At 45.9% G+C, this 24,636-nt stretch overlaps 1 protein-coding gene across 1 annotated transcript in view; it reads right to left on the reverse strand.

Moving 5' to 3' along the window:
• Positions 1-3,501: 3,501 nt before the first annotated feature.
• GALNT10 (polypeptide N-acetylgalactosaminyltransferase 10) overlaps positions 3,502-24,636 on the reverse strand; it is a 44,106-nt gene continuing 22,971 nt past the window's right edge. The window contains exons 4-11 of the mRNA XM_009904668.2: positions 22,985-23,170; positions 21,184-21,367; positions 20,162-20,279; positions 11,266-11,373; positions 8,461-8,682; positions 7,611-7,727; positions 5,367-5,516; positions 3,502-3,701 (exon numbers count right to left, since the gene is read on the reverse strand). Of these exons, the coding sequence (XP_009902970.2) occupies positions 3,534-3,701; positions 5,367-5,516; positions 7,611-7,727; positions 8,461-8,682; positions 11,266-11,373; positions 20,162-20,279; positions 21,184-21,367; positions 22,985-23,170 (1,253 nt within the window). The 3' untranslated portion in view covers positions 3,502-3,533. The remainder of the gene's footprint in view (positions 3,702-5,366; positions 5,517-7,610; positions 7,728-8,460; positions 8,683-11,265; positions 11,374-20,161; positions 20,280-21,183; positions 21,368-22,984; positions 23,171-24,636) is intronic.

Below are 24,636 nucleotides of genomic sequence, written 5' to 3' on the forward strand. Positions count from 1 at the left end.
CAACTCTGTTTGTAGGCCTCAGGGATTAGCACCAGTAAATATCAACAACAGCTTCAAGAGCAAATCAAAGCATTATTATGTGGCAAACCCCACATCCAGGGATCCCCCTGTTGTCTGGGATTCTGATACTTAAAAGCAGCAGAATGTATGCAGCTGGGGGGGGTGGGGTGGGGTGGTTTGAATACTTTTGGGGGAAAAAATATGGAAATACTTATTTTGCATTAGATAATCACTGGTATTTAAGCTCCAGTCTTGACTTGCATGCAGATGTGAAGATTTGCTTATGCATTCATACTTCAGCAATCTTGCTTACAAATAATGAAAAGTAATTGGAATCATTAACCAGATTGCCCAGCAAAGGCTCAATTAAAGATGGAGATGATGAAATAGGGCTTCTATGTCTCAATCAGTGGATGGTTGGCTACAAGAAGTCTTCTCGTTAGTCAGCAAAGCCTCTAGGGTACTGGAAAATATAATTGATGTGACTAAATTAATAGCCCAAAGCCCAGTGAGCCAGTCAGAAGTGTACAGAATCTGTGAGGCACTTATCACAACCGGATCCCACCCACGCCTTCAGAAGAGACATCAGATGAAGCACACTGAGAAGGACGCAGCAGGACCGCTCACACTGAAGCTCTGGTTTCCACATACTGGTGGTCGATTGTCAAACAGGAATTGCCTCAACAATTACCTAATCTTTTGGTGCAAACTGCTGTGAGCTGTCCTTTCTCTCCAAATTAAGATCACTAAGTGGTAAAAGACCTGTTCCTTGCTGCGGTTGTCTCCGAAGCAAGCGTCCAGCAAGCCAAGCAGCCAGGACTCTCTGCACAAGGTGAGCCCAAGTACAAAGCAAGCCATGCATTGCAGAAAACAGATTTCTAATGAGAGGATTAGCTTCTAAGACACATAAAGTTGCAAGCTGCAAGCAAAACCACCTACAGTCCATTTATATAACTCACTGATTGTGTCCCAGCTATAAAAAATGAGTGCTGTTCATGGACAAACAGCTTCTTGCTCCATAGGTATTAACACATTCACACACACATCTAGTCAGGCCATCCAGGGATCCACAGTCAGCACTAACGGACTAATGAGAGCATTAATAACTTAAGGAAAGCAACAGCCAGGCACAAGGCACTGGAAAGTGGCTCTGTCTGCCATAGAAATGAGAAGGGATCCTCATGACAGATGTAGTTACCAAGAACCTAAGATGTCAGCTCTGATGCTGGTCTCATCACTTCCACAGCAATATTGCTGCAAACCTGTCACAGGCAAAGCCTGGAGCTTTTCTTCTTTCTTCACTCCCACAAGGTTAGACACCAACACATTTGGCAAGCCTGGTCCCAACTCTAATGCAATGCCCATGTTTCCCTCGCTTTGTGACTGCATGCACCAGGTAAGATGGCAGAATAGGTCAGGCATGGCCTCAGCTGTGAGGATGAGAGGTGGAAATGATTTCCAGCCTCATAGTTAATGCATGAGACTTGAGAGCTTGGGAGGCAGATAGTTGTGTCTTAGCTTGCTCCCAGCTGGCAGACACAGTACTACATGGCCTCAAAGACATCTGAAACATGGGCAACAATCCTATAACTGGCAACACTACAAAGGGCTTTTCACTTCTGGAGCTCTGCAGAGGGAGCAAGCCTCATTTCTTGACACCAAGCAAAGATTTCCTTGACTTCACATGAGAGAAAGAAACCTCAGAGCAGAGCTTCCTGCCCCTCTGAGAAGGGAAGGTCCATTATCCATGCTTATCAAGAGTCCCAGAGGGGTGCCTTCCTCCGACCCCAAGTGCTTCAGCTTTCACTCAAGCTGGCTGCACACTACCTGCTCTTGCAACATTCCTGCATGAGCAGCTGGACAAACAGTGGAGCTGGGCAATTACCAGAAAAAGGTTAGTTTTGTTGTTTCATGTGCATCTTAAAGAAAGGTTAACACACTCTCAGTCACAGCTTCTACCAGGAAATGCTACTGCTGCCTTCATGGTAAGACTGAGTTGGCTGAGTTAGTTAGGTTTCCAACAACTTCAATTTAAACTGGGTGGGTTTGGGGTTTTTAAAACACTTGCTTCAGATAAGACTTGAAACCAATGGTCCTGCATTCATCCTTTGGCACCATTCCTTTTTCCAGTTGCTGGGATGAGACAACTCTGGGCCAGTGTCTGGCAGATCCTGCAGCCAAACCAGAAGGGCAATACCTTGCACTGCCAACTGAGCACAGAAGGCACAGGGTACCAGTGAACTGGGCCCATCAATCCCACAGCTCTGCTTAAGTAAACAGATTTCCAGGGACAGTAAACTGCACAGAGCTGTGGATGCTGGGAAAAGAGGACAGATGAAGAGCACATTCCCACAAGCCTAGAACACTACTGACCACAGGACTGCAATGAGCTACACACTGATGAACAAGTGGATAAAGACCACTGCCTAATCTCAGCCCTGACTTAATTATCATGTATTAATCTGCTCATACCAACTGTGAATTAAGTTAGCCTTGGAACCTTTAAAGGAAAAATGGAAGCTGCCTTCATCTTGTAGATTTAGCTCAGAGAAACTCTAGAGGTGTCTGCATTACAATGATTCTGAGTAAGAGGCAAATTTGGAACCTGATATTCAAAAGGCTCTTAGCAAAAATCTTCACCTATATGAACTGTACTTACCTGAAACCCCTCTGCTAATCTTTCACCTTGAAGATTCAACAGTGAGTGACAAACTGACTGCAAAGTGAACGGACCAGAACCCCAGATTCCTCATCACTAATAACTACAGCAGTATTCCCCACACTTGGCTGCACTTCCACTTAGAACTCATTCCTTTATCACAGCCATGACTTGGTAAGTAATACTACTCAACCTGTTTGAAATACATTTTAGGGCAGGGCCAAAAAAGAACCCTAATCATTTCACTTTACATTTTGATGGCCTTTTCTTCTGTTTGATTGGAGGATTACAACTTGTGTTCAAGATTCTACTCATATGGACTTTGGAAGGTAAAGCACCTATGTGGGAACGCTTCAGTGGGTGGCATGGCAGAAAGTCCAGGAGAGTCCTGGATAACAAAATCATTTAACATCAGACCCAGGTGGGAAATAAAACAGTAAAAAAAACCCCCAAACCCCCAAAACAAACAAAACCCACAATCAAAACAGGAAAAGAAAGCAATCAACAAACCCAAAACCCCCCAATACCAAACCAAAATAAAGGGGGGAAAACAAAAGAAAGAAAAAGGAGGTTGAATCACATTCAGACTCCTCTAAAAACAGAGTTTCTGTTCCAGTCTCAGCACATAAGTGGCTCTGACAAAGCCTTTAAAATGTCACCATCCCCAGAAGAGAAGGATGCAGCATCTTCACAATAAAGACTGGCCTGCTAGTTAACCTTCTCCTGAGATTCTCCCTTTTGCCTTCATTAACTGTTTAAAAAAAAGGTATCCTTAAAAAAATGTCTTGTAACCCTCCCCAGTAAAAACTAGAATTGTAAAATATATATGTGTGTTTTGTTTTTGTTTTGTTTTGTTTCTTTTCTCCTCAGTCTTTTAAAGATCAATATTTCTGTTAAATTTTTCCAAGACAGTCGAGTTTGTGTGTTCAAATATCCACTGCTGGGTTGGAGATGAAGGGTTGCAGCTGTTCATAAAGATCTTTCGGTCGCTCTCGCTGCAGTCCATACAGCTGCTGCTTACTGGATGGTAAAGGGTCTTGTCCTGGAGAAGAGAAATTTGATGTCAGGTGGCCCAGCAAAGCAGCAAAGCTGTTTTGAAACCAACAGAAAGCAAGTTTGCTGATGACACCACGCTGTGTGGGGCAGCAGACACGCTGGAGGGAAGGGATGCCATCCAGAGGCACCTTGACAGGCTGGAGAGGTGGGCACAAGCCAACCTCAGGAGGTTCAACAAGAACAAGTGCAGGGTCCTGCATCTGGGTCGAGGCAATCCCAGGCACAAATCCAGGCTGGGCAGCGACTGGCTGGAAAGCAGCCCTGAGGAGAGAGACTTGGGGGTGCTGGTGGAAGAGAAGCTCAACATAAGCTCTCAGTGTGCACTTGCAGCCCAGAAAGCCAACCAGAGCCTGGGCTGCAGCAAGAGAAGTGTGGCCAGCAGGTCAAGGGAGGTGATTCTCCCCCTCTACTCAGCTCTGGTGAGACCCCACCTGGAGTACTGCATCCAGTTCTGGAGCCCCTATTACAAGAGGGATATGGAGGTGCTGGAAGGTGTCCAGAGAAGGGCCACGAGGATGAGCAGAGGGCTGGAGCACCTCTCCTGTGAGGACAGACTGAAGGAGTTGGGGCTGTTCAGTCTGGAGAAGAGAAGGCTCCGAGGTGACCTAATTGTGGCCTTCCAGTATCTGAAGAGGGCCTACAAGAAGGCTGGGGAGGGACTTCTCAGGATGTCAGGTAGTGATAGGACTAGGGGGAATGGAATGAAGCTGGAGGTGGGGAGATTCAGGCTGGATGTGAGGAGGAAGTTCTTCACCATGAGAGTGGTGAAGCCCTGGAATGGGTTGTCCAGGGAGGTGGTTGAGGCCCTGTCCCTGGAGGTGTTTAAGCCCAGGCTGGATGAGGCTCTGGCCAGTCTGATCTAGTGTGGGGTGTCCCTGCCCATGGCAGGGGGGGTGGAACTAGATGATCCTTGTGGTCCCTTCCAAACCTGACTGATACTATGATACTAAGTCTTAAACACCATGGCAAGCTGTTTTGTCACTTGAACGTATCTGAAGAAGTTGTTCTGTGCTTAAGAGGTTGGCAAGTGTCAGGGTCCATTCTCACCCCTTGCAACAGCATCCAGTCCAGTCCTCACACCTGCACTGGGGAGCTCTAAAGCCATGTCTGAAGCCAAGTTCTCCAGCCTACAGCCTCATATCCTGCCACTGCCACTCCACAGCACAGTGCCTGCAGACTGCAAGGACCAGGACAGGACGTTTAGTCAAGAATCTACTTACCTGTTGCCCACAAAAACATTACTTAGTAGAAGGATAAATAAATCCTTATAGACTTTTGCTTATCTTGTGCTCAGAACCACTCAACAAACACAGCACACCTCTCTGCAAACAGGCTTTGCAAAGGTGTTGCGTAACCTCAGTGCCAGCCGTGGACAGGACTTCAAGGACAGAGCCTTGCTTAGCAAGCCCTGGAGAAGCAGTCCTCACCACTTCCAAACAGTGGAAGAGGGGAGTCCCCTCTAATTAAGGGTGATTAATGGCATGATGGGAACAGATTGTCTGCAGACTCTCTTTACACAGCTACAGTGAACAGAGGAATAAAAGATGAGTGGTGACATTTTAAGGCAATTTAAGTGCCTCCAGGCAATTCTGACACCTCAAGTGAGCATATGGGAACGCAAGTGTGTGTGGACAGACACACACAGACTCACTTTTCGGTATCTCCAGAGCTGGTTCCCCTTCATTCCATGACAGTCATAGAGGGTCACAGGGCTGCTGTGGGAAATGGCATCGAAACAAAACTTCTTGGTGTGCTGAGGATCCCCAGGCCGGATGTCTTCTCTCCAGCTGAACGTGAACACCTGTCAGGACAAAGAGGACCCTCAGTACAGCTGGTACTGGGCATGGTGATTTCACCAGCAGAATGATGTTCCCTTCTTTGCCCACAGGGTGGGGATGGATTCAGGGAAAGAATAATATCTTCCAGAGAAAAACTACTTCCACCTCCGGGGACTGGGACTGCTGGCTAGGGGAATGTGTAACAGCTACCCCACAGACCGCCACACAGCATGCTAAATGAGACAGTGCTGCTGCGAACAGCCATGCTAGTTAGCCTGGGTACTAATAGCAGCCTTGAATGTCTCTGCAATGCAGACATACATCATGGATTAAGTGAGCAGCTGACCAATTACAGCACTTCACAGCCAGCAAAAAAGGCAGAGAGCTACAGGAGCTCTGAGTTAACACTGGCAGTATAACACCTGGGTCTGCACAGGCAGCCTGCAGTCACCTTGAGAAAAGTCTGTCCCATGCCTTCTGGGACAAATGACTAGAACCCCATAGCTCCCCACCTCACTCCACAGGAGCACTGGAAGGGCAAACACCAGGGCAATGCTTCCTGGTTCTTTCTTCTGCACTGATCTGCCAGCATTTTCAGGTGGATTCAAAGAAGGGATACCCCAGAAAAGAGAGACAGGGATTTAGCTTCAGTAACTAGGCACAGCCTATGCCTGGCAATGCTGTAACTGTCAGATGCCAGAACATGTGGCCTGAAAACCCCTGAGCCACTGTGTTGGACCACAGAAGAACAGTCAATGGACCACAGGAGTAGATCATAGGAGAACAGCATGAACCATCACACACATGCTCTGCTCCTTGCCCTGCCCCTCTGGCATTTGCTTTTGGTAACGGCTTGAGACAGTAGCATGGTCAACCCACACCTGCAGCCTGATGACCATGCCCTGGCTTGTGACATGTTTTAGTTATTACAGAACTGCATCCCACAAAATGCCCCTCATTTAAAGGCAGGCACTGCTGTCAAGCTTTTTCTTTCTGCTTTGAGAGAGACAGCATCTCTGGCAAGGGTACAAGTGTCCTCTGTGCCCAGCTCTAACCAACGTGGTTCTGCAGGGCTACTTAGCCAGCACATCCCTCTCTCGGTTCCAAACGGGAAGGGCTATTCTGGGGGCTCCTCTGGAGCCAGCTGGAGGAATGGTCCTCTCTCTTCAGAGGGATCTCATAGGGCAGAAAGAAAGATCAGCAACGAACAGCATGGACAAAAACTTTTGCACAAAAAAGGCTACTCTGTTACTGTCTCTTTTCTAAACCTCCCCTGGGAGAGAAATTACCACCATTGTTTAGGCTCAGTGATACATGGAAGCTCAAAACCAACACTAATTGTTCAAGATCCTGCTGCACAACAGAAGCTTAGTTTTGGACTGTGCCTGAGCAAATTGGGTTTGTTTCTGGTTTTCATGCATCAAAATTGATATGCAACAACTCTTCATCTCCTCCTCCTGAAGCCATTCCCCTTGAAGAGTTATGCATGGCTCTGTAATAGAGGCATTGTTTTCTTGATCTTTTCTCAGCTCAGCTGCTACAGTTTAGACAAACTAATATTTCCCTCCCTTCTGTTACAATAAAGCTGTCTTTTCTGGCACCTTGTATGGTGAGAGGGTGAATCTATAGCCTGGCCAGTTTCATCTCTCTCCAGCAACGGTTGGGTGTTTATAATGCATTTGCCTCCTGTCAGAAGGATGATAGTAAGCAGTTATTGAATGCTCCTGCAGGTTCATTAATATGCATGATGCTCCTCTATCACTTCTTTCAGCACAACCTTTGAAGTTAATATTCACTTTGTTACATATTACAGCTGCCTTGTTACTGGTTTATTATTTTGGCATATTGTTTTCTTACGCCTTCTTTTGTTCGCTCTGGGAACTTCAAAGTGGAGGTAAAACCTCTGCACAAAGTCTGCCAGGCTCCAGACCCTGCCACAGGCACAAGCCACATCCCGCCACAAGCACATTAAGTGTAATTAGCACATAAGCCTCGGGGTGCATGGCACTCTGTTCATCTGACAGAGTTTTGTAACGGCTTTCCCTCTCAAACATCTATTCTTGTTACTTCTCCCGCCCCAGGTTTATTTGGGGGATGACTGTGAGAGGGACTGTTACCTGCACATTGTTCCATGCTGCTTCTCCTCTGTCCTTCACACAGTTTTCCAGCCTCAGTGGGGATCCCAGGGCTCCATGCTTAGTGTCCACACACAGTCCAGTTCCTACATTGCGTATCTGAAATAGTAAATTAGTCCCCGAATCTCCAGCTCTTACCAAGTCACAAGAAAGAAGCCTTCAACTGCCTCAGATAGTGGCAGTATTTGTATGAAGACAGTTCTAAGACCCCTTACATAACTGTGTGTCTGAGCTGGAAGAAAACAGCTAGAAGAAAGCACAGGAACTCAAAATGGGCCCCATCACCAGCTGCATAACAGCCTCCAGGACACAGCAAACCCATCAGCTACACGACTGCAGAGGCTGCAGTGTTGTCACATGTAATAATCCATGACTTCACTCATGGGATGATTCTTTTCCCAGAACACAGGTGACTTCCAAAAAACAGGATGATTTCCCTGGCATTCAGATAAGAAAGCTAAGGAGCAGAGCAGCTCACATCTGTGAGCTACTGTAGCTACACATCTCTGTAGCCCTTTGGAAATACAAGATTTCTACTACTGCTCAGCTTCCACCTCTCCCGAGCCCTCCCTGTTGACTTGTTCTGCCTTCTCCTAAATACAGAACACTCAGAACAAGCCAAGTCTCTAGCACCTTTGTAGCTGTGCACTCACAGGAACAGCTGCCCAACTGCTTTCTTTGATCAGGCCAATGTAATGGTAGAGGGGTTCTGGGCTTTGAAGCAGGACCACTGCCACCCTGCAAACCACAACTGGAGCACGCAGGTAAGGCAGCTTCCAAAACCAAAGCACAGCCTGTTTTGCCCACTCCAGATTTTAGAGCACAAACTTGCCTCTCCCCAAGCAGCTGCTGGAGGTTCCACCGGTGGGTAGAACTTTGGCAGGTCCCAGGCGACCTCGTTCATGAACCACTTGAAGCTCTTGCAGTTGAGGTTGTTGCGGAGCTCCTTCTGAGCCGCGACGTCGCCCGCAGACAGGTGCCGGTACTCAGGTCTGCGCTGGTAAATGAACTCTGCATACTCATCCATCCACACCTCAGCCACCCGCTTCAGGTTCTGCGTGGGGAGCAGCCACGTGTGAAAACGAGAGGGGAAAACAAGGGACAAGGGGTAATCACACACAGTATCACACAGTATCACTAAGGTTGGAAGAGGCCCCGAGGATCATCGAGTCCAACCTGTCACCACAGACCTCATGACTAGACCATGGCACCAAGTGCCACGTCCAATCCCCTCCTGAACACCTCCAGGGACGGTGACTCCACCACCTCCCTGGGCAGCACATTCCAATGACTAATGACTCTCGGTGAAGAACTTTCTCCTCACCTCCAGCCTAAACTTCCCCTGGCACAGCTTGAGACTGTGTCCTCTTGTTCTGATGCTGGTTGCCTGGGAGAAGAGACCAACCCCCACCTGGCTACAACCACCTTTCAGGTAGTTGTAGAGGGCAATGAGGTCACCCCTGAGCCTCCTCTTCTCCAGGCTAAACAACCCCAGCTCCCTCAGCCTCTCCTCAGAGGGCTTGTGCTCAAGGCCTCTCACCAGCCCTGTTGCCCTTCTCTGGACATGTTCAAGTGTCTCAATGTCCTTCCTAAAGTGAGGGGCCCAGAACTGGACACAGTACTCAAGGTGCGGTAATGGATATAAACTACAACACAGGAGGCTCCACCTCAGCATGAGGAGGAACTTATTCGTTGTGAAGGTCACAGAGCACTGGAACAGGCTCCCCAGAGGGGCTGTGGGGTCTCCTTCTCTGGAGACTTTCAAGACCCATCTGGGTGTGCTCCTGTGTGAGCTGTGCTAGATCCTACGGTCCTGCTCTGGCAGGGGGGTTGGACTTGATGATCTTCAGAGGTCCCTTCCAACCCCTAACATCCTGTGAACACCTGAGAACACTCTGCACAAACAAACCACCGCCATGAGCCTTTGCAACAGCTCTCCTGTTGTTGCTCAGAAAGGATTTTTATTCACATCCACTCTTCCTCTCCAGCTTCAGGATGATGAAGATTATTTTTATCATTCCCTAGTTTCAAGGGACTTTTTGAAAGATATTTTCAGTTGAGGTCAAAACAGAATCCTGGCACTCGGCCATTATATCTCATTCCTTCTGGCTAAGCAAAACAACATTAATCAAAAGTTGGTTTTTGCTTGTTTTCCCTCACCCCCACCCCCCCTTTTTTTTTATCTTCTGAAAAGAGGCTAGTCAGAAAATGATGCTGGCAAACACCACAGGATATTCAAAGGTGCCTGACAAAAAGCTGCTTTCTGAAATCCTTCTTATTGCATCTGTTATACCTATCTAGGAATGAGATTTGTACTCCCTTTTGGAAACCTTCAGTTCACAATATCTTTTCTTACTGCTATTTTGCCATTTCCCTGGGTACAAAGCTCTTCAAGAGAAACTTTGAGATACTGCAAGAATGTGGAACTTTCAGGTGATGACCTTTCAGAGTAGGAACAAAGGGTTTATTTAATTCCTGGCAGCAGCAGATTTCACATACAGCTTCATCTACTGTGCAATTCCAAGGCAGCAATGGACACCACCCTCTCGAGACACCTGCCCTACTGCTTGTCACAACACTCAAAAGACTGTTGGACCTTGGACTCTGGCAGCATCAGGGACATTCTTAGTGCCACACAGTAATGTGACCAAAAAGCTCAGGGTATTAAGAATGAGCAGTGTGCTGACCCTGCCCCAAGGCAGCCTGCATACAGCAAGAGCAGGCGTTCATCTCAAGGTGACTGTATGAGCTCAGAAGCTAAGAAACAGCCTTCCCTACACCTGTCTGCCACCTCCTTCCAGCACTGTGGGAGCATGCATGAGCCAAACACTGAATCAAAAGAAATATAGCTCCTTCCTTAAGAGATGCCACAGACAGGAGAGCACTCTATCCCCCTGACAGGCCACTGCTGGGGTGAGTAATAAATCCAAATCTATAACTATGGTGATGCTATTAGACAGGGAAACGTTTTAACACTCTGCAAGCCACCAGACCGCAGAACAGCAGGGTACCTTCTGTGTTCTTCAGTTTTGCAGCCTTCCTGCTTCCATGTTTCTTTTTCTCCCACCAGAGGGCAATGCGATCCCTTCTCAATTCGGAAAGTAACTAGAGAAACCTAGCGCTGGATAGGCAGAAGCTCTTTCCTCTTTGGGCTACACTAGATTAAGAAATAAGATGGCACAGAACATTCCATTGTGGAAAATTACAGCTTGCTCATTCGGTGGTCTGTGATGCTTGAAGTTGAGAGGTCTTTCAATCACCAGAACACAATCACCACGCTGAAGCCTGCTGCTCTTGGAGAGCACAGCTATAAAATGAGTGAAGTACTACACAAATAAAGCCATATCTTGTTTTTATTGGCCATTCCATGGCCAGTGCCTGATTGCAAAGTCCCTTCCCAACACCTCGCAATGGCTGATGTCTGGAGCATGGCAGCTGTCTGCTTGGGTCTGCAGCTCCTCTAGGCTCTCTTCCCATTGTGCTGCACATCCACCATGGAAAAACTGCTCGGTTTGACTACTGTACAAGCACAATTTATGAACTGCTAAGCCTACATTTGCTTCCCATTGTGGGGAGAGAGCAGACAATGGCATGGTCCCACAGTAGACAGACATCTGTTGTGGGGAATGCCACTTACCCTTGCCAGGCTGACTCCTGTTGGAACCTTGTATGGCACATATTTTCTGTAGATGTGACCAACTCTAGAGCAAGGGATATCCTCCATGCGACCTCCACACATCCACACCTGTGGAACAGCAGAGATATGGGTTCACTCTTGGTTATATGGAGAAAAATGATGCAGAAGGAAAAAAAAACCAGGAAAAATTTCAAGTCATGAAAAAGCTTAACCCAGATTTTTCACTTCAAAGTACACTCTCCCAAATACCCTCCCCTCCCTGCCTCCTACAACTACCTGCTTAGAGCCATGCAGCAAGCCTTGATTTAACACAAGTGCTATCAAGCCCAAGGGCTAAACAGTTCAGGTTTGCATTGTTTAGAGAAAAGAACAGGAAAAAAAAACAACCCACCCCAAGCACCCAGAGAACAGCACACAGCACACTTGAACATGATCTATATGTTATTTCAGCAGTAGTAACCACAACAGTTAAACCAGACTGCCATGTAAGGCCCGGGTGTAGGTTGTGTCATGCTGCTGCAGAAGGCAGGCCACCTCTGCAGCAGAGGTCATGTGTTATGCAAAACACTCCAGGGAATCCATGAGCCTGTTGAAGTGCCAGGAACCAGAAGAAACCACGACTTTCCCCTGTGGTTACCAGTGCTCTCCTGTTTCATTGCTGACATGCACTCATTGCTTTTGCAGCCTCACAGTTAAGCAGAAATCCCTGCCTGGTGGAAACACAAACAGCTTTAAAAAAAAAAGCCCTCAAAGTTATTGGAACACTCTGTTGAAGAAGGCTACCTTGATGGTTGGTTAAGTGTCTGGATTAGGCCAAAAGTTCCTTTCCCAGTCTGGGAAGATTTCACTCTATGCTAGCGCTCTGCAAGAGCTTTCTTCTATTCCTTATTTATAGCATGGAGATGATAACTTGGTCCAAGTGAAACCAAAGGAGATGTTTCTGCACCAGCCCATCTACTTCATTAGGTATAAGAAAAATATTCCTATGTCCTTCTCAGAGACATCCAATCAATACTTAAATTATCCTTTTGTATGCAAAACAAATGGCTCTCTGAATTCCTGAAGCATGACACTGTCTTGCCCTTCATTTTGTCCCCAGATCTTATGTTAATGCCCTGAAGACAGCAGTATTTAAGAAGGTCTGCTGGTGCTGCAGGTTCATGCAGTGTTCTTCTTGATCTCTCCATTCACTGTGGCTAATTTGAGCCACCACAGTTCACTGTACAATGAGCTTAGTCAACAGCTTCACACATAGCAGGCAATTGCATTAATATTCTACAGTGACAATATTAAATACTTAGCTCAGAAGAGAAATATTTGGCCAAGGCTGCTGCATAATTATTAGCTCTGACACTAAAGTCCTCTGGAGTTTCAGCTCTGTCTGCTGGCCCTAATAATTACAGTCATTTGCTGACTGTGTGTAACTTAATGGACGTTGGTTGCTTTCAGTTAGAGGGAGACTTTTCTCAGACAACTTCTAAAATTCAAGGTACTGAATTTAAATGTCCTTATGGTGAGACAGACAAGAAGCAAGTTGATAAACACTCCTTCCCCAGAATGTCATTCCTTTAGTCCCTGCTGTGCCTTGAGAGGCTGGTGCAGAAAAGATGAAGATGAAAAGCGAAACCAGCACTCCGCTTCCATGAAGCTTCTAGTGGAATTAGTATTGTTTCTTATCCTGCAGCTGCTTGTGCTTTTTGCTGCTCCAGTGTGATTCCTCTGATAGGAAATTAACAGGTAGGCTGAGAAAACAGGAATTTGGGAATGCTTTGTGTTTCTATGACAGAAATGGTTTGTCCAAGGCTGTGAGAGCTGCAACAGATCTGGGAAACTATAAAAAGCTGCAGGAACAGCTGAAGAAGCCTAGAGCTCAGTAGCACAGACACAGTCCTCAACAACCTGTATCCTTACCCTGTCCATGGCACCCTGCATCACCAAAGCGCTGCTGGTGCACAAGCAGCTGGTGAGAGGTCTGGAGCACAGCCCTGTGAGGAGAGGCTGAGGGAGCTGGGGTTGCTTAGCCTGGAGAAGAGGAGGCTCAGGGGAGACCTTATTGCTCTCTACAACTACCTGAAGGGAGGTTGTAGACAGGCAGAGGTTGGTCTCTTCTCCCAGGCAACCAGCACCAGAACAAGAGGACACAGTCTCAAGCTGTGCCAGGGGAGGTTTAGGCTGGATGTTAGGAAGGAATTCCTCACAGAAAGAGTGATTTGCCATTGGAATTTCAGTGCAACACAAGCCTGAATACAACCGCCAGGCTGCCTGCCCACAAGATGCCTCACTAGCCCCTGATCTCTAAGGCAAGGCTTTAGGTCAGGCCACTGGAGTACACATGTGCTCTGAAAACACCACTGCCCAAAGAAAGGTGAGAGACAGAGCCCTGCAGACAACATGCAGCTAGAGTGGAGAACACTGGCCTCGCACTGCAGCTCTTGTGAAGCAGTAACACAGACAGCACTTATCTACTGAGTGGTACACCGGGGAGGCAGGGAGTCCAGGAGGCTAGACAGAACTGATGTTATGTTGGGCCAAGAGCTCCAAGCTCCTACAAGGCTCCAGGCGCAGAAGATGCCACGACATGAACACGTGTAGTGATATGATAAGGAAAGCTTCTTAACCGAGGTACTGAACAAGGAAAATCCAAGATCAGTTCTACGTGCTCTTCTGCTAATCACACTGTAAAATATTTACTCCCGAGCGATGCTGTAATTACCAGGGGCTGCACAGAGCAATGGAAATCTTCCTAATTCCTGCTAGCACAGCTCAGTGACCCTTTCAAGGTACTTTGCCAACTCAGTGCCTTTTTAACGTTGTCTCACGCTGCAAGTGACAGTACGGCACTCGCGGTACAAATCTAATTTTAAAAGCATGCTTTCCATTCATTCATTGCTGCTTTGATTTATTTTATTAGTGAGCTTCTTTGTGTGGTGACAGAACTCATTACAACCTCCATAAAGACAATTACCAGTCCTTATCTATAAAACTGGAAGAAGGGGAAGAGGGAAAGAGCGTGACATGCATCGGTAAAACACAGCTAACAAAAGCATTAGGAAGCGAGAGTTAAAGGTCAGAGGAATCACTTCCAAGGGTCTGTCAGGGAATAACTGCAAGTTAAGCAAACCCAAAATAGCTGTGTGCTAGCTGAGAGATCGCTTCCACTCGGTTAGTGATATTTGGTTGGGTTTAAACGAGGGTACAGCTCACAGGCTTGACACACCAGAACCTACACCACTAAAAATGCAGCGCTGTCAAGCAGCTGAGACAGCAGCGCTGGCCTGTGGGGCAGAGCCTCTTCCCTTCACGGTGACACCGACTGCCACTGTGCTCTCCTTGGGCCCAGGGAGACACTTTCTTCTTGTTATTATTTTACAGAAGGGTGAGATGGTGCCACACCTCCCTGGCTGACATGACAGCAAACATCAGAGCCTGAACTCGACGCATTTAATTTCTATCAGCCACTTACTAGAATGCCTTAGGAACAAGAATTAAAGCTGGTCAGGCAGGCAGCGCTTTATACAACGATCTAATCAGATTTCATTAGGAGACAATAGGAGATTGCTCTGCCTCCTCAGGCACAATGTTCCCAATCTACATTTTAAGCTAGGCATCTAGCAGCTGACAGATCCACTAGAAGGGAGAGAAAACCTAGCTGTGCCGAGATCAGTGGGCATACTGCAACTGAATTTTCTAAGGCCACAATCTCACCCTAATAATGAAACCATATACAAGGGAAGTAAAACAACACCACCGGTGACATTACTCCCATCTTCTCAGTGGCCTGGAGAGCTGTAACTCCATATTCATCAAGTGACTCAAGAGCCTTTGACTCAGCTAATGTGCTATGAAAGCACAAGGTAATATGCCACCTATTCTCTACATGGGAATGTCATCCTGATCCAATTCCCCTCCTGTTATTGCAGAAAACAATGTCACGTAAGACAGCTGAACCTCTCCTCTCAGCCACACAATACAATACTGCAGTTGGTGTGTGAACACAAATTATCTGGGTATACAAGGTTTATGGTTTCCAGAGACAGCACCACGATGGGCCAATGCTTCCCAAGAGAGGAAAAACACACAATGGAAAGAGTCAGGTCTTGAAAAGAAAGCTGCTTCTGCAAGCCACAAGAGAAATCAAGACCACGGGCTGGACCAATGCAGAGAAGCTGGCTGGCTTAATGAGCACACACTGAAGGAGGGGAGGACACAGTCAGTAAGACAAGGAGGTTCTCTGCATTACAAGGTGAGAGCAAGGGCAACCCATAATTCAGGAAAAGAGTAGTCTTCTGTATTTTAAGTATCAGCGGCTACGGCAGCTGGGACTTACTGCTCTATAAAAGTTTAAGGTAGCTCAAAAGGCACTGGGACCTCAGTGTTTGCACAACACACACCAGCACGGTCTCTCCTTACTGTCTGGAGCACTTCACAGTCATGATAACACTTTCTAATAATCATGCTTGAGATTATGGAGGGGACCATTTCCCTGAAGCTACTTGGTGAGAAGCTACTCTGGAACCTGAACCAAGCACAGAGTGAGCCAAAAAAAACCCAATCAAGTCAACGGTCTGAAGCTGATCTCTGCATCACCACATAGGAAGGGAGAAAGAAGTCACCCTGTACTGCAGCTGAGAGCTTCAGAATTAAGCAGCATGTGCTGGCTTTAAAAAACAAACAACAACAGCCCCCAAGAAAAAAACCAAACCCCAACAACCTATAAAAGAAAGCAGCAGAATGCCTGGCCTGTTTCAGTGTGGGCAAACGCGAGCTGCAGGAAAGCGGTGTGAGTATGTGCCTGGAATAAGCAGTGGAGGCTCACAATCAGCACTGACTCCAGTGATACAACTGGATATGCTGTCAGAAGTGATTCCTTGGCAGCTGCACCCTAACTATGCATCTGCCAGGAGGCCAGTGGCAAAATGTGAATCAGAAATGTGCTGCTGACACAGGGCAAAGCAGATGCACACACAGACAAGCTACGGAGCAATGGGATTTGTTGGAAAACATGCAACATGTTTTATGCTATAGGAACCAGAAGCAGCAATCCATGTTGATGCTTTGGGAAAAGGATTTTGGAAAACACAATGATCCATAATCACCAGAACAAGTGCAGTGGATGTTTCCCATTGCTGAAGCACGGAGTGAAAACCGTGAGTGCTGCCCACGTGTTTTGCTTCCCCCTTAATGGTTCTTTTCAGGGCAGCCACTGATGTGGCATGTTTGTACTAAGCCCTTTGAATTTTATGAAGGCTTTACAATCTCTAAGTTACAAGAAAAACAGTTTCTAAACCTGAAGTGACCTAGCAAGGGACATTCCAGATTCTTAGTTTTTGCTCTCGAAGTACTACCCAAGATCTGTGGTATAAACTACACCTATCTTTATGCCTATACAAGTCAGAGACATCCCTTTTTCCACTTCCCTTTCCCCACACCCAAAAAATCAGAGACTGTGTATTTATGGAGGAGAGGTGTGAAGCACTTTAGTGAACATTATGTAAGTCAAACAGAATAGATGCCACAAAAATACTGGAAAAGAGGCAACATGATTGCAAATAAAAATAAGCAGAGATAAGTGCTGTGCAGAATAGCACTGGCAGAAAGGAGCCGTTGAAATGCTTCGTGTATACCACTCCAAATTAAATACAATCAGCTCCAGTGGTTCTGCAGGCAGCAGAACACAGGTATTGCTGGGTATGCAGGAGTATTCAGAGAATCAGAGCTATTAAGTGGTGTTTAGAGTGAGAAGAGGGCAGACACACTGTCACTTTGGGTAAAAGTACTCAATGTTGATCACATCATTAGAGAGAAATACAAAAGACCAGGAAAAACTTTAAGAGAGGAGAGGTGTGGAAGTGACTCCCCAAAAAGCCAAAAACCCACCTCAATTAAGTCCACTGAACAGAGACACTATGGCTGCAGACTTATGGGCAACAGAAAGCAAAGGCAACAAGTGCAACACAGACATAGTTGTGCACTGATTACCCAAAAGATGAGAATGTACTCAAAGGTCAGCATCTGGTCATCCACTGAGGTGGAGGAGAGTGGCTCTGACACTGTGGATCAGCAGAGCAGTTTGCCTGGAGCTTTCTGCAAGCAGCACTCACGAGAAAAGCGAGGCTCATTTGACCAAGTGTAATGTCTGCAGCTCCAGTTCAAGACTGCAATCTTCCTGGTGCATCTGCTGCAGACCTGAGATAGTAAGACCCTTGACCTGTAGGAGTGCTGAGCTATTCTGGATACACACAAGTCAACAGAAGGAAGAAGTGCAAGTTTTCTGCTTGAATATGGAATCGACAGATCAACTCCTTCACTTCCAGTCTAGAAACTTCTGGTTTAAGGGATTGAGAACACACAGAAAACTACAAATGATCAGTTAGGGCTAGTGAAAGTTCATTTCTAATTTAATCTAAATTTTTTTGTGCCTCCAGCATGCTTCATTTTCTGGTGGTGTTTGGTGTACATATTTCATACAAGGAGCACAGCTTCTATTAACAGACTTTGACCCATCCTCTGGCTAAATGTTTTCTGAGGTACTAAACACTGATGGTTTCTCTGTTGGTTTGCCTTCAGCCTTAAAGATTCTTCTCAGAAGGAAGCAGAGCCAGCTGATGACAGAAATAGATAAGAGTCTCAAAACAGAAAGGCAAGAGGCTCCTAAATAAACTTGTTTATTTCCAGTCTCTCAGCAACAGAGCCATAGATTTTAAAATAAAAGCAAAAAAAAGCCCACAACCTTGCAAATCACAGTTCATATGTGAGCAAGAAAGAATATCCTTAAGGAAAAGAGAATACAAGCAAAAAAAACCCCCAAAAATCTACTCCTAGTGAGGCTTGAGAAGGCCAGATCTGATGCAACGGATCAAAGACCAGCAGTACAGCAGAGTACCTGCACCCACAAGTCCCAGGCACAGCAGTGGATTCTTTGTTAAAGCTGGGCTGTAAATTTGGCACTCTTAGCATCTGAATTCCCATTAGATAATAAATAATGTGGAAGCAGGTACCCCACGTCTAAACCCAGGGCTTTAAATTATTTGACAGTGCCCCCTTTAACTACAAAATCTCAGTCTGCTTCTAAAGGTAAAACTGTAGCTCTGTGCTCGCCAGGAAATGTCATAGCTTCATAAATTCTGTGAACAAACCTTCCATTCTTGCAATTCCAGCAGAATTATTAAATCTATCAGCCACAGATGAATGTATCAATTTATCTTAATTTCTGAAAATACACTGAGCCTCTTTCAGCGAAAACTTCATTTTTCTGTCACACAATGGAAGGGGAAAAAAAAGGGGGTCTTTGCAGAGATTAATTAAAGCAAATTTATCCCTCCATAAATTACCATCGCTGGGCTGAAATAAAACGCAGCATGTTTCAGAGAGGATAAGCAAACAGATGAATGAAGCAGTCTGATTTCCAGCAGATCGAGCAGGGTGACTGTCTGCTGTGGCACTAGAGACAAAGGGCTTCCCCAGCCACTGTCATCACTCTTGGAAACCAGCACTTTCAAAAAGGGCCAAGGAAAAGGGGCTGAATACTGCCACTGCCCCTCCTGCAGAGAATGACATCGTTACACAGTTTCATTACATGGAACACAAAGGACAAATGGCTCTAATAGCGAGGACATCTTCAAAACGGGTGCCTCCTGCCCCTCCCTCCCCGAGACCACTACAGAGGACAAGGGACTTCCAATGTGACTTTATTCATTTGTTTGAGTGAACAATGGAAGAAAAGACAGTGTCTTGAAAACCTTCCTTTCTTCCACTGCTTGCTGCACAGGACTACAGGGTGTACATGTAGAGAGATCTATGTGGCTTGCTGAATGCAGCTTGAGATGCCTCTGAATTGCACAGAGGCACTGAGACTTAGGAATCTGTTCTGTAAGAAATCAGCCACAGTTTCTTGGTCAGAGGAGACACAAGGAAGTTTAGCTGCTGAAGCTAAACTGTGCACTACATTACCATCCTTACCATCTTCTAGCCCCATGCTGAGGTCAGCTAGTTTAGTTCAGTGGCATGCAGATGCCTACAAGATTCTATATTCAATCTCTGAAAAAGAAACCACACAGCAGCACAAGCAGAGTTTAATGTAGAAATCTCAGTTTGCTCCAGGCTATGGAAAGGGTTGCCCCCACTGAACAGAAGGCTAGCCACCTGCCTTCAGTGGTCTGGGACATTCCAGTGGGTTTCCTAGAAGAGACTTCAGAGTGCCATGTTCCAAGACAACACAGGTACTAGTGGTCTTTGTGGGTCACAGGGATCCGTTCTGGTTAACGTGCGTTTTTAGTTGGCTGGCTAACGCCTCTTTGAAAGCCCTGAGTGAATAGCTTGGCCAATCAGTAAATAACTGAACTGTCCCCAAGCCAGGCAGATAATGATCTGAAGTCATTGCCAGCAACTGCTTTATTATTCGAGTTGTTGAGGATTCCTTACAGAGTAATTAATAGTCTCAGTTCCTTGCAGCCAGGAGTCAGATGGATTGACTACAGACAGTAAGTTACTCTCCTCTCTGGAAACTCAAGCTCAGGACTGAGGTACTCAGCTGGGCAAACACTGAGCAGCCTGAATCCTCATTCCCTGTAGGAGAGCATTTCATTGTCTTGCCAGGGTGAGTGCTAAGAAGCCCGGCAGTCAGAGAGAGCTCCACACAAGCTGGCTTACCCTTGCTGAGAAGAGAACATGCATGTGAGACTGTGACCACAGAACGGGGGCCAACCCAGCTAATCATGCTCCAAAACTGACCCTGGTGACATCATTGCTGCTTCTTCTATGTGCTACCTTACTACTCCCAGCTCTTTCACCTTTAGTCACACGCAAAAGCAAGGACAAGGAAGATCATTCACATTCTGTGCCTCAGAACGATTCTTACTTTTCAAAACAAAAGTAATTTCTAGAGAACATAGCTCACCTTAAAGGATATTTCATACTGCTCTCCTCCCCATATCTCCAGACCTGCATCATACCCTCCCAGCTCCCAGAACCACTTTCTATCGACTGCAAACAGTCCTCCAGCCATTACAGGAGACCTTAAGGAAAAACCAGACTCCATATTACAAACACATTCAAAGATACACATCTCTAGCTAAACATTTGAAAAACAAAGCAAGGTTTAACAGATATTCTTTGCACCACCCAATGTTCCCACTGCCTTTGCAGCCCTGCCAGAGCTTCAGTTGGTTTTCCATTATCTACTAATTTTTCACTTGTAAATGAGGAGGAGCAGACTAGGCTCCCTTCAGAACCAGTCAATGCCTCTCCTCAAAACAGGCAAAAGAGTTCATCGCTAAGTGACAGGACATAACCTCTCCCAGAGGGACCCATATGCTGCACATGTGGTGCTCTGCTGTGGCACTATTGATCAAGTCATTGAGCTTGACCTCAGAAGTGTTCTGTTTGGGTTGGTTTGGGGCTTTTTTTGAATGCTGCAGAAGTACAAAGGACAGCAGAACCGTCCCAGTGCTGGCAAGCACAGCAACAGCAGAACATAACTTGATCACGGATTTACTTCTGCAGTGCACTACAATCATCAAAATTGCTGTAATTATTCTGCTAGGTTTTCTTGCTCCCCCACCTGGGAATGACATACAAGCCGCCACTGGTTTGCTGTTTTTGGCAGAGCATTAGGGATACTAAGTTAGGCTGGAAAGATCTCAGTAATAAATGACCACATTAAATGTTACACATTGCAGTTTTAAATGAAATGTTAACTTCTGTGGGAATTAAGGTGGCAAAAACACAGCAGCGGAAAGGAAAGTGTTCACAGCTACTAACACAATGCATTTCTTTGAAACCAACAAAGCAAACAGCTGCTAAAAAGCAAGGAGCTCAACATCAGCCTCTGACTTTTACTACACTAAGGTGTAAATCAGCCCTCTACCAGGGTGTCACTTTGTTAGCCAGCTCTTGGCACGCTGCAGTTCAGTCACTTACTCGAAGGGATCGCTGGGATCAGGTTTCTGTAACTCGGGAGGAATGGGGATCCTCTTGTAATACATCTCCCAGTCGAACGCACCTCGCATCGCGTCTCCGGCCTGAGTCTCGTACCCGAAGTGGTCGTGGTCAATAACGTCAATCATAGGACAGACAATAGTCTTGCGGTTTCGGGCAATGCGATCTGAAGATGGGAGAAACCTCTTAGAAAACCCACACCACTTGGTTCCTTTGACCATGAAACTGCAGACAAGAGCATGAAAAGATGAAGCTGTCCAAGAAACAACGTAGCTTTCTTCCCATTCAGGCTCTCTTGCTCCAATTTGTACCAATTTATCTGGTATTTCTGCAGCGGTTCAGACATTCAAGCTGCAGCTATTGGGATAAAAGCACCAGGCACTCATGCTGCAGTGACTACCACCCAGAAGCAGAATAGAAAGACACAGCCACACTACCACACATACTCAAACCACCAGGTTTAAAACAGACAATCTTGTATGTGGTGAGCAGTCCTTATTTTAATGAGCAACCACAATGTGAACCTTTTCTGCTGAGATTCAAAGCCAGGGCAGTAACCCACTGCACCACCCAGCTGTAATTGCTGTGCCAGAACCTGGCAGGAAGCAATTCAGACTAATGGCATAACTACTCTCAGCAGGCTCAAGAAATGCAAGAGTACCTCCTCCCCTCAACCTTTCCTTCCAACCAAATAATACAAGACAGGATTAATTTCTGCATAAACATCTGGAACTTCTTAAATACTTTATTACTGAGACAGTCTCTTGTTGGAAGTTAACTTTCAGAGCAGAGGCGACAAATGATGTTTCAGCTTCCAGCACAGGTCTAATAGAAATTCTTTCCATGGCTTAAAATTAAAGCATGCTCTGTGTTCTCACTGAAATGGCATTTAGGGTAATTCTGTTCCCCTTCCCCAGGGCTCAAGAAGCTGCAAATGTTCTACACTGCTACCAAACACAAACTGTAGTGAAATCAGCAGTGTTACAACCCAACGGCCCTGCTGACAAATCTTGACTAGGATTCTGAAATCTCCAGCTGATTTATTGTTGCCAGCTTTATTGACAAAGCCACAGATCAGCAAGAGCTTGGACAGCCACTGGCAATATGGTCATAAAGGAGGTTGGCACTGGCCAGAGGCACACAGGTACCAGAAACAGAAGGCACTGTCGTCTCAATTAGTCACCGTTGGAAAGAACCAAAACTGAGGTCTCCTTACAGATGAAACACTGCCTGGGAAAGGACTGCACACGTTCTACAAATACATACAAGCAGCTGTCATTCACAAGAAGTATTTTCCACAGGCTTGCAGACTATGAAGTTAAATACAATCATATAGGGGAAAAAAAACCCCAACAAACTAAAAGCTACTTAAAAATTGTATGTAAAGGTCTTTTCTGTATGATAAAGCCACTCCTCTCTACAAGCTGTGGAATGAATGACCATGCAATAGTTTCATTCATCTAGCAAGCTGCAACGTAGTTAACATTTCATTTAGCAAAGAAACAGAAGAGTATAACCTCTGTCTTTTAATTAAGCAAATGATATGATAGCTTTATCATATGGTGCAGGACTCTAGAAGAGGAAAAAAAAGATTGGTGTTTTAAAGGCTACAGGCTGCCAGCAATTCATCTGAGTCCTGTGGCTGGCTTTTTGTTTGTTTTTCCTTTGAAGACATTTCTGCCTTTTGTCCCAGAATAAGGGGAGGGCAGCAGGTGGAAACAAAACAAACTCAACACCAGCATCTGCTGGCAGCTTTTCAGCAGTCCAGCCTCCACGCGCTTACCTAACAGAGGTGGCAGCCAGTTCACGTTGGCCTCGCAATGGGAGTCCAAGAAGGTGATGACGTCCCCTATGGCCACCGAGGCGCCCAGCATTCGGGTTCTTATCAGCCCCTCTCTCTTCTTGGTTCGGAGGATTCTCACGTTTGGGAACTGGGCCATATAATCTTCCAGGCGTTTCTTCAGGTGTTCTATGTGAAAACAAGGAATTCAAACACTGTGACAACTAATTCCTTCAAAATGTACTTCCTTCCTCACCAGCAGGAGAAGGCATTGTAAGTATACCCTGAGTAGTTAAACGTGATACCAGGAAGAAGGAAATACAAATAATTTCTTTCAAATCCAGGGTTTAAACATAGCTGCTTAACCATGACTTCTGAAGATGCTCCAAAAATCTTAGAAGCAATTAATAAATCAATAAAGAGAGGAATTAGGAGAAGGAGGAGAAGTGCAAGATGAGAAAGAAAGCAGCAGAGGAAGAGGAAAAGGAATAAAAAGCCATCTGGCAGACCTCTGGGAGGATTTTATCAGAGCAGGGATTCTCAGATACTTCTATAGAAAATCAATGTGGCTTAAGAGAGGCACCAGCCAATTTGCTTGCAAAAGTAAACTGCACTCAGTGCATTTAAGTTGTATCTGGTGTTTTGGTTTTTTCCTTCAAAACACACAACATAACCATGAATTCCTGCATAAACAAAAACCCAGCAAAAAGCCAAGTCAGACATCCCTCCAAGCCAGCAAGGCAGAGCTGCTGCTGTATATATCTGGATGGCTACACTAAATGCTTATCAGAGGAGATAGCTGCACTTGAATATGGAAATATTTATGCTACTGAACACGGACTGGACCCACATCTGAATTAGCACAGACACTTAACAGTCACCACAAGTAACAAGAATTCAAACAGGAGAGCCACAGAAAAAGATTACTGAGTGATCAAAACAATGGACGGCTTGTTTAGATGGGGAAATAAAAAGCTTGGTCTACATAAAGAGTGAGGGGCACACAGCTGTCTTTACATCAAAGACTGAAGCACCAAAGGAAAACCTAAAAATAGGCTAAGAGCTGACACTGGCCCAGTCACTAATGGGTTGATCTTTAGGCATCTGAAGTCTTGACTTACTTGACAGCAAAGCCCATTCACAGTGTGCCAGGGCCCGTTCATGAATGCACCATGCTGTCCACTGCCACCAGCAGCCCAACAAGGAAACACGCCTCGTCAGGCAAAAGCTAGGTTGTCAAATCTAAGCAACTAACTACTCTTAAAAATCTCACACAACAAAACTTGAGTAGAGTCAATCATTCAAACACAAATAACCTCACAAGTTTATTTCTTTTGACTAGAGGGAACGTGTTCACTCCGTTTGGTATAGCTGAGTCCTCCCAGGCTTTCAAAGGAGGCATGAAAGGCAGGGGCTGAAAAGGCAGACACTGTGAAAGGGCCTCTGAGCAGGGCACCGTGGAAGCTGAGTACTGCAATAGCTCTCTAAAAAGAGCAAAGGGGCATAGAAAACTTCACTAAATTATGAGCTCTCCCCCATGCTGCTGACCCAGCAATTGTGCTTCAGAGGTTTAGCTACTGGAGGAAAAAAATGGGCAAAATCCCTGTGACTAATGCACGTTCTGCACCTTCTCTTTGAAGCTGACATCACCTGCT

This window comes from Dryobates pubescens, chromosome 16, assembly GCF_014839835.1.
Source record: "Dryobates pubescens isolate bDryPub1 chromosome 16, bDryPub1.pri, whole genome shotgun sequence".
In the NCBI taxonomy this organism is placed as follows: domain Eukaryota; kingdom Metazoa; phylum Chordata; class Aves; order Piciformes; family Picidae; genus Dryobates; species Dryobates pubescens.